General features: G+C 29.9%; 1 protein-coding gene across 2 annotated transcripts; it reads left to right on the plus strand.

Moving 5' to 3' along the window:
• Positions 1 to 5318: 5318 nt before the first annotated feature.
• Positions 5319 to 10560, plus strand: LOC129890365 (UDP-glycosyltransferase 74G1-like). Of its 2 annotated transcripts, XM_055965926.1 has the most exons (3): positions 5319 to 5530; positions 8320 to 8918; positions 9679 to 10560. In XM_055965926.1, exons 2-3 carry the CDS (start codon positions 8340 to 8342, stop codon positions 10423 to 10425), a joined length of 1326 nt encoding a protein of 441 aa, XP_055821901.1. In that variant the 5' UTR covers positions 5319 to 5530; positions 8320 to 8339; the 3' UTR covers positions 10426 to 10560. The 2 variants fall into 2 exon arrangements, with proteins under 2 accessions (XP_055821901.1, XP_055821900.1); XM_055965925.1 differs by lacking the exon at positions 5319 to 5530 and having other exon boundaries at positions 8188 to 8918.
• The last annotated feature ends 462 nt before the right edge of the window (positions 10561 to 11022 follow it).

An 11022-nucleotide genomic window follows, 5' to 3' on the forward strand; every position in this document is an offset into this window, starting at 1 on the left:
ACATTAATTTTTAAAATAATTATTTCAATTTGTCTTATTCTATCCCGTCCCGCATAATGTTAAACTCGCATCTACTCTATATAGCCCAAAAAATCCGAGCCCCCCCCCCCTTATCTGCCCCGTTGTCATTCTTAAATTTGTATGTTCGATGGGTATGTTATTTGTATGTCTAATTATATATTTTTACCGAAATATATATCTTTATCTTAATATATATATGTTGGAAAAGAACTATTGTTGTTTTTTGAAAAACAAGGTATTTCAGTAAATCAGATAATTTTAACCCTAATTTTATGTCTCTAGATAAAAGTTTCTTATCAAACCGGCTGCTATTTGTTGGTTTAAATGGATGCATTTATTGTTCTTGACTTCTTGTTAGAAGAACTTCTCTAGCTTGAAGTGCCTCGCTCCTTGCATGTGTTTGTTGATTTGTTTCCTTTCACAATAAGATTAATTTTAAAATGCCATTTTAGGGTAAAATTTAAAGATTTTATTATTGCCATGACCTAAATTACAAGATTGTGCCGATACCTACTTTATTCTTATAGATAGAAGAATCCTTATCATCCAATCAAAAATATGCGGAAAAATCAATTACTGACCATTTTGATAATAACAAATATGTTTCTTTAATATCAAATTTTATGAAATCCCCCAACTTTACACATAAAATCAACAAACTAAATAAACAACTTCCACGACGTAATCTAGGTATGTACAAGAGCTTCTAAATGGAGTAAAATAATAAAGACACAACTTTCGCCGAGAAAAGAGATATGGAAGTTGTAGATGATTACTCGCCGCTTCACATAAGTAACTTCAATTACCATGCAATGCAACTACACCTCAAAAGGATATAACAAAAATAGTATCAGTACACCATACATACCAATAAGCATCATCGGTCGATCAAGGTTATGCCACATAACATATGATGGAAATCACAATAATCATGAAGGTCCTACCCACCACAATCACCCCCCATTCACCTTTACTTATTAGTTTAACCAACAAGATTCATGATACACCAAACAGTAACACAACCTAGACCCCCAACCTATGATTACCACATATGTCATACCATACCCAGTAGATTACAAGTCATAAAGAAGCACAAGAGTTATACAAGACTCACAATGAAAGCAACACCATCTCAAAACATGGACGCATATCCATATTAGCACCATTAAATTATATCAGTATCACACTCTCACATCTGCACACACGCTAAGAGTCTTATTTATGTACAATGGTCATGACTTGCAGAGGACTAGTTTCGTTCATATACTATAGGGATATGGTAGTCGAACCTCCAAATATATGTAACTGCTCATCTGAAAGCTCACCTCGGTTCTGAGCCACTCATCTAATCGTAAGGTCATTGTTACCTTTATCCCTCCTACTCATATAATTCAATATACCACAATTGTAAATATACTTGCAACACAAGAAATTCAATGATTTCATCAAGCGATAACTCATGCAATCTTAAGCATCACAATTTACAGCACCAATTACAAACATATCTGAAGACCAATGAACAAGCATTCAACTTAAGAGCGTACATGAATTTAAGTCAAGTCTAAACTCCAATTAACAACGAGACCCCTCCCTTATCGTAATTGTTAGCCTAGTAACTAAGTAGCAATGTTAACCTCTCTCGACAACACACTATGACAAGTTCATCCTCGTTGATGATAAAGCCTATTACCTTAGATTACAAAGTCATGCAATTCCTCTACATTATCCAGGGGCGGATTCAGGATTTTGAATCTCTGAGCGTCACGCTGCTTTGAACAGTAACCTATGGCAAAAACTCCAGCGTAGAGCAAGATAATACTTAATATTTATTAGCAAATTTGCATACAAAATTTAGACTTGTTCTGTTGGTCTAGTTAAGATTTTTACTTACAAGAGGTCTAGAATTCTAATCTACTTATTAACAATTCTTTTTTTAATAAAATCGCTACCTATGTCTTGCATGATAAAAAAGTTTTTAAGAAATACACCTCACAATAGGGCTCGAACTTGCATTCCTATTGTAGTAAACCTAAGCTTTAACAACTAGCACCACAAGACACATTATTTCCAAGGGTGCCACGTTTAATATTTATACTTTCCTTATAAATATATATATACGAATATACATGAATATACAGATTTTCAATAGAGATCAGGGGGTGGCGTGGCACCCCCTCGGAACAACATAGATCCGCCCCTGACGTTACCCATCTTCACGTCTTTACCCTATAATACATCACATAAAATATATAAACAAAAACACCCATCAAGGAATTCTTACGATAACGTGATATCATCATACAATAGATCACTTTTACTTATATTTCATGTTTTATCTATCCAAACATCGTGCATGCGGGTCTAATCATGATTCTCTCGTTAAATCTATATTATGTACACATTTTCTACTCGCTTTCTACTACTCATAAATCATAACCTACCTAGGCACCAAGCTACTGCTACAGAGTGCCTGGAACCTAATTGTTCCTTGGTTCTGTTCTAGTGAGATTGATGAAGAGTTTTGCAAAGACAAAGTTGGAGAGCGCTTCTTAGGAACCTTGTTTCTCCATTATCAAGGTTTTTCTCTTAAGATAGCCCCAGGCGTTTTTTAAGAGCAGCCAACTCTTTTGAATTTGGACTGGAAAGAAAAGGGTTTTAAAATTCATTGGTGTCACTGCCTGGCGCCGCGACGGCGTCCCACACTATAGCGGCCAAGGGATCCATATAGCAGTCCTAGGCAGTATCCTCTCGTTCCTCCCGCGTAAAAGAACATTTATGTCGATCAAGGCGGGGTATCCCGGCTTAACTCAACTATATTTGGTACATTTTGGCGTTACTTATTGCATAATTTTCTTAAGTCATTGCACATGTTGGCAATGAAAAGTCGGTATCAATAATAATAGGAAGCAACCAAGACACTCTCTCCAAACTGAATGATGTGTTTCAATGGTAAAATTAGGATTCCTTTTTCTTTCCTTATAATAGTTCATTAGATTATTTTAAAATATATATATATATATATATATATATATATATATATATATATATATATATATATATAATTGTGGTGTTTGAACTAGTTTATGTATCTAGATTAATTTCATGAGATATCTTATATTTCCCACCAGAAATATGTATCAGATAAGTAAGTCACTAAATTTAAATTTTCTTTTAGTGTTATCCGGTTAATTTAACTTCTTGTACCCTACAATGTTGGGTACTTGATGCATTTATGATGAGTACTTGTATGTTGTTAAAAATGTAAAACAAAAGTGTACATATGTATGAGGTACCCTACTTTTTTTCATTCCTCTTCTCACGAGTAGAACATATGATTAAGAGTTCAAATGTGCATAGTTTTGTATTTAGTCCTAAATCAAATAAATTAGTTGAAATGTGGTGAATCAATTTTCAATTCTTGACAAAGTGATTGAGTTTTAGAGCTTATTTGGATTGACTTATTTTAAGTTTTCTTAAGTCAAAATAATTTTTAAGCACTTTTAGAATGTTTGGATAAATTAAAAAATACTTATAAGCACTTAATTTTAAGCTAAAATGATTTTAAAAAAAAAGAAGCTAAAACCCAAAAACCAAAAATCAAAAGTCAAAAGTCATTCCAAACATGCTCTTAATCAAGAGTTTCTATGAGTTGGACAAAAAAGGTAAGAGAAACAATCTAAATATCTCGTTAAAGGTAAAGTAAGGCAAGAAATTTTAAAAGTATTTTTATGTTTCTTAAATTTGCATCCATCAAAGTGCATCACACAAATTGAAATGAGGGAAGTAATTGTTTTGCCAAATTGAACTTATTTTGAAATATTTGACTATTTCAGAACGCAAAAATAGTCATTTATTACCTTGTTGATCTAATTTACTATATTGTTCTAGTACTAGATTGTTAATTAAGTGAAGCATTTACCAAGAAAGTAAATGGTAGTTTTAACAAATACTCTTATGTTTAAGGCTATTAAATTTCTCTTAAGCATGCGATAAATCTTAAAGAAAAGATGCTTGTTCAACAATAACATATCAGGAGTAGTCACATAAGTGGGTTTTGAGAGGATGAGATATATGCAGATCTTAACCCCTATCTTTGTGTGGTAGAAATAGATATTGTTTTCGATAAACGCTCGACTCAAGAGAATTCGTAAGTTTGAAAAAAAAATACACTAGTAAAAAGGTATGATAAAAATATTGAAAAAATAATAAAGAAAATCAAAGTAAAAGAAACAATAACAGTAGTAGAATTGACGAACAAGCTAATGCTAGTGTAATAAGAAATTATAAGTATTACCACGAATATATTACGCTGGTCTTTTTGCCTTATCAAATCATCTATCAGATAATTTCAGATAACCATCTAATAACTTAAAAAGTTAAAATGAATAATATTTTACTACAGATTAAAAGAGAAGGATAGTATAAAAAATCGTTAAAATATCCATAAGTGGCATTTTGCCTCCTCCTCAACCCCAACACCCCATTCCACCCAAATCCTACCACATGGTATTTTCCTAGAGTACTTACCAAAAAGTTAGAATAAATTTACTCTTCATTTAAATTTGATATCAAATATGCCTTTATCATAAAATGTTCTTAAATCTATTAACAAGAGAAGTTGATTATCATACTATAAATTGGTTCAATAATAAATTAATTTAAGTCTCAATTCTAAATTAATAAATATAAAATCTTAATTTGAAGGGCATATAGACTTATAATAGTAATTAATCATTTAACTAAAAAAGTTTGCAACCATACCAACATTAATACTGGAATCAAACTTAATTTGAATGACATACCGAAATAAATACTAGAATCTATTTAATATCTCAAAATGTCACTCAATTATAAATTTATTTAGCAAAGTCATTCACCTTTGTTTTATATCAATAAAATCACTTAATTTGAGATTTTTATAATTAAAAAACAATCTATATACCTTTAAAATGTTGATTGAATTTTTTTCCCTTCATTTCATTGAAAGATCATCCTTTAGACACAATTGTCTTTTATTATTTTCCTCTAATTTTTATCAACTAAATATTAAAATAATTATTATTTTTTAAAAATCAATAACTAAAGAGTCTGAATTCATTAAATGATATAATTCCCATAAAAACGTAATTAAATTAGAGACTCCAATGCCATAATACTTACACTTGAACTATAACACCTACCACCTAACAAACAATTTTTTTCCTATAACATATTTCCTATATATATCCCTCTTCAACCAGAATTGTTGCGTCTCTAATTTTTCCTTAATCGTCATATTATAATATCATTACTCTCTTTATCTTCTCATAAGTTTTTGATACCTATTTTTTCATGAGTAAATTTGACAAAATACATTCTATTCTTTGTCAAAGATTTTCTGTTTTTGATTGCTTTCATCATGTTTTGCAGAGAAGAAGACATTGGATAACTATAAACAATGAATAATTGTCTTCTTAAGGGCTCAAACTTAGATCAGCCCTCGAATCATTCAGTTAGATTTGTCCACAAGGTAAAAATTATTTACATCAGATATTTACATCAAATCAATAAATATAACATGTGTCTGAATATACATATTTGTTACTTAATTATAATTAATTAATAGTAAATTTAAAATTATATTTTGGTTTTGCATATATTTTATGTTGGATTGAAAAATAAAACTTTATCATAAAATTGATACAAATTATCTTTTCCCTAATTTAATTGCATACAATTCTATTCCTTCTTGAATATATAGTGGAAGGGTAGTAGCTCATAACTAAGTTGTCACACCTGGAGATTTGATATTTAATGAATTTTGTATTATTTATTATTGTAACATCACCCTCCAGCACAGTAAATTTATCTTGAATGGAATTTTATTTCACATCATAGTGTAGTTATATACTTTTGATTATTTGTTCATAATCAGGTTTTGAGAACTATTATTCCCAAAAGAAAATCTATTGTTTTAGACAAAAACAAAAAGTATATCAAATTTTAGAAAATAATAGGTTGAATAACCTAGAAATTGTTCTATATAAAGTTAATTAATTTAAGTGTAGAACAAGTATTCTAATTCACTGAGAAAAAGAGGTCCAAGTTTTAATTACCGTTCTACCACCTCATTGATTTTAATGTTTTTTCTTCTGCTTGCGTATAATCCTTAGTCATTGATTCATTGGTTTTTATGTTCATAACTTGAAAGTTTAAAAATAATGATATATCGATTATGATTAATTTTTTCTCAACTCCATTACTATATGTTGTTCTTTTACCTAGATTATTGAATTATTTCATTGTAGTTTTTATCTTTTTTCTTTTTCTTATTATCTAATGCTTGCAATATTTTTCTTACTTCGTCATGATTCATTCAAATTATTATTTTTTGATCCTAGAATCTATCAGAAATAACCTCTCTATCACTAAGGTTTGTTTACACTCTACCCTTTCTAACCCCCACTTTTCTTCTTATTATTATTTCTCAAATGTAAAAACTTCTAATATTTAATTATTTACAATTTGTTTCTTAATTCTTTCCTTATTTGATTATGTGTAGAACTAAATAAACATATTATTTTATTGTTTAATATTTGGTTTAAAGACTTAAAAATAATAACATATTTGATCTACAATATTTATCTATATCATTTAGATACATATATATTTATTTTAATGTCAATTGCTATTTTTTATTAATTTAACTATTTTATATCTAATTTTATTGATTGACGTGAGACACACATGCAAAACACGTATACTAAACTAGGAAATATGGATCCACGATTAATGTTGGTATTTTTTTTTCTTTGTAGACATGAAAAGAAAGTCCTAAAAATTATGGTAAGGAAAAAAAGGAAAAATATGTTGTTGTTTTTGTTGTTCTTAAAAAAAGAAGCCCTTAAATTTATGGTAAGAGAAAAAAGAAATATATGAAATTTTTATTTTCGAAATTAATAGTAATAGTAACACTAAAGCATTCCTTTTATTTTTAGGAGTCTTTTTAATAAATAAAAATACTCAATAATGTCACATTAGAAAACATTGAAGCTCTCCTTTTATGTTTAGGAGTCTTCTTTTTGTTATTAAATTTTAACCAATTAATTATTCAATTTCAAAATATCAGATTAAAATCATAACCAAACCAATTTAATCGGTTTTTAAATGTCTAAAATCATAACCAAACCAAGTAAAATAATAACCATCGGTTTGGTTATTGTCGATTTAGTTCGGTTATTCGGTTTATGACTAGCCGGGACAATTCAAATATTCTCTCTCTACATTTTTCAAATTTCTTATGAATCTCTTTTTTCCTCACGACCCACAGGGGCGAACGTTGCTGCATATTGAGGGAAAGATATGCTGATGGCAAATCAGGTGGACCAAACTTGCAACACAGTTTAGATTTAAAAGAACAAGTCAAACAGAGGTTCCAAAATACAAACAACTTTGTCAATTAAAATGAAAAAATTACATATTTAAACTAAACTAACTAGAGAATCCATAATATAATCAAAAGTTGGGCTTGGATTGTTGGACTTGGACATATGCTGCTTAGTGCTTACGACTTATTAGAATTTAGAGTTGGGCTTGGATTGTTGGACCAGGACATATTCTTTTAAGACATGGGCCTTAAAAATAAGTAGATCAAAATTAAATTAATAATTAAAAGGTATAAAATATCTTTAATTATTTATGAAAAGCTAATATTATATATATAAATAATTATAAATTTTATGTATATAATTATCGGTTTGGTTTGGTTATTTATTCGGTTATTTTTTACTATAACCATAACCAAACCAAATATTATCGGTTTTTTAAATTTAAAACCAAACCAAACCAAATATCGATTTTTTATTTGGTTTGGTTAAATTTTCGATTTGGTTTTAATTTTAACCAAAACTGTGAACAGCCCTACGTACACTAAATTAGTCAACATAAAATTCCAAAGAAAAAATGCAATTAAAAGATTAACTTAAAAAGAAATTGAAAGATAGAATCGGTAAGCTATTAATTAAAAAATATCTCGCCAATAAATACTAACGTAGGAAAAAAATAAGTAGGAAGAAGATTTTTTTTACTATATTTATGGACAAGATAATATGTTGTTACAATTGTGGAATTATAACAATTTTAAAACCAAACTCTATCAACTAACTATAAGATAGGAAGAAGCCAACATACTTTCTTAGCCGCAAGATTTTTCTCATCCTCTCTTAAATCTTAATTATCCATTCCATTCATTGAGAAGTTGCAAGAAAAAATAAAAAATGACTACTCACAAAGCTCACTGCTTGGTGTTTCCATTTCCAGGCCAAGGTCATATCAACCCAATGCTCCAATTCTCCAAACGTTTACAATCCAAAGGTGTCAAAATTACTATAGCAACCACAAAATTCTTCTTGAAAACAATGCAAGATTTGCCAACTTCAGTGTCAATCGAGGCCATCTCTGATGGCTACGACGATGGTGGTTTCCACCAAGCAAAAACTTTCGTAGACTACATAACGCAATTCAAAGAAGTTGGCTCGGATACTCTGTCTCAGCTTATTCAAAAATTAGAAAATTGTGGATGTCCTGTGAATTGCATAGTTTATGATCCATTCCTTCCTTGGGCTGTTGAAGTGTCAAAGAATTTTGGATTAGTTAGTGTTGCATTTTTCACACAAAATTGTGTAGTGGATAATATTTATTACCATGTACATAAACGGGTACTAAAACTTCCTTCTACTCGAGTTGATCAAGAAATATTAATTCCTGGACTAACATGTATGATTGAGAGTTCAGATATGCCTAGTTTTGATTCTAATCCTGAAGCAGAAAGAATACTTGAAATGTTGGCGAATCAATTCTCAAATCTTGACAAAGTAGATTGGGTCCTAATCAACAGCTTCTATGAATTGGAGAAAGAGGTAAGATATTGTTGTCGTTCTGTTTCTTCTTCAGGTTCTTAACTATTGAATTGAAGTTATATAAAAAATGAACGGACAAAGCATATGTTCATGAAAATTGTTGTAGTTTTCATATTTACAACTAACAATTTTTCTCATGGTTTAGTTGGTGTTCAGTGTTCTACTTGCTTAACTTATGCTTTCTTTGTCATAAATATATTCCATTAGTTGTTTTGAGTAATTGACTAAATCTTATGATAAATGCTATGTATGTCTTTTTTGAGAAGTGTATAACGACTATTTAGGTTAATTCTTTTAATAAAATGTTCTCATGGAAACTTTTAATACATGTAAAGCAGTACTAATATTTTTTCATAGCAGGGCTTCTCCATAAGCTACTTATTCAATCTTACATATTAGAAGTTTCATAAAAAAAATATAGAGGTATTATGTAGTAGCCAAGGGCAGAGCCAAGTGGGAGGAAGAGGGTTCGGGTTGAACCCTCTTTGGTGAAAAATTACACTGTATATTTAAGATGAAAATTATCTTTTTTATGTATATATAGTAGATGTTGAATCTCCTTAACTTTTTCATGTGTTTACTTCTTCATATTTTAATTCCCTTTAATAAAAATTCTGACTTTCTCATGAATAACAGAGAACATAGAAGGAATTAAACCACATAATACCTCAGACTTTATTTTCTAGTCACCTAAGTTATTGTACAAAATATCAAATAGTTACATGAAATCTTGTTCTGTTTCTAATTGTTTGACATGTAGGTAATTGATTGGATGTCCAAGATTTATCCAATCATGACAATTGGACCAACAATACCATCCATGTACCTAGACAAGAGGCTACATGATGACAAAGAGTATGACCTTAGTATCTTCAAGCCAATGACAAATGAATGCCTAAATTGGTTAAACCATCAACCAATTAGCTCAGTAGTGTATGTATCATTTGGAAGTATAACCAGCTTAGAAGGTGAGCAAATGGAAGAATTGGCATGGGGTTTGAAGAATAGCAACAACAACTTCTTGTGGGTTGTTAGGTCCACTGAACAGTCCAAACTTCCCAAGAACTTTTTAGAGGAACTTAAATTGACAAGTAGCAAAAATAAAGGCTTAGTGGTGTCATGGTGTCCACAATTACAAATGTTGGAACATGAATCAATAGGGTGTTTTTTGACGCATTGTGGATGGAATTCGACTTTAGAAGCAATTAGTTTGGGAGTGCCGATGGTGACAATGCCACAATGGTCAGATCAACCAACAAATGCAAAGCTTGTGAAGGATGTTTGGGAAATGGGAGTTAGAGCCAAACAAGATGAAAAAGGGATAGTTAGAAGAGAAGTTATTGAAGAATGTATAAAGCTAGTGATGGAAGAAGAGAAAGGAAAATTGATTAGGGAAAATGCAAAGAAATGGAAGGAATTAGCTAGAAATGCAATGGATGAAGGTGGAAGTTCAGAGAAAAACATTGAAGAATTTGTTTCCATGCTGATTACTATTTCTCCTAAGTAGGAAATTGAGCTAGTGTATTTTGGCTGATTATGTAACAAGCTATAATTGTATTATTGTCTATTGATTGTATGGATTGAGGACATTTGCTTAAGACTATTGGATTGATTTATTTGCATTCCGACTTTAACTAAATTTTTGAATGTAATTAGTTATGATTTTAATTTTTATACACTGATCTTCTTTATTTTATCAGTTCTGATGTCAGATAACTTTAGATAATCATTTAATAACCTGAAAAATAAGGCAGATAACATGCTATAACAAGTCAAAATACAATAATAATAGCATAGAAGTTAAACTACTGATATATATTAGTTGAACTCTGTAATGAAAGATTTATGAAATTCAACTTAAGTTTTATAAAAAGGGAAAAGGGTTTGATACACCCCTTAACTTTGTCATTTAGAGCTGATATATACATCGTTATGAAAGTGGCTCATATATACCCTTGTTGTTGCACAAATGGCCACATATACTCTTTTCTTCTAACGGATATGAAAAAAAATAATTTTAAATTAATTTTTAAAAGTTTTTTATTAAAAAAATAATACATATAAGGGTATATTTGATCCTTCTCACTAGGGCTGGGCATAAAAT

Source organism: Solanum dulcamara, chromosome 5, assembly GCF_947179165.1.
Source record: "Solanum dulcamara chromosome 5, daSolDulc1.2, whole genome shotgun sequence".
Lineage (NCBI taxonomy): Eukaryota > Viridiplantae > Streptophyta > Magnoliopsida > Solanales > Solanaceae > Solanum > Solanum dulcamara.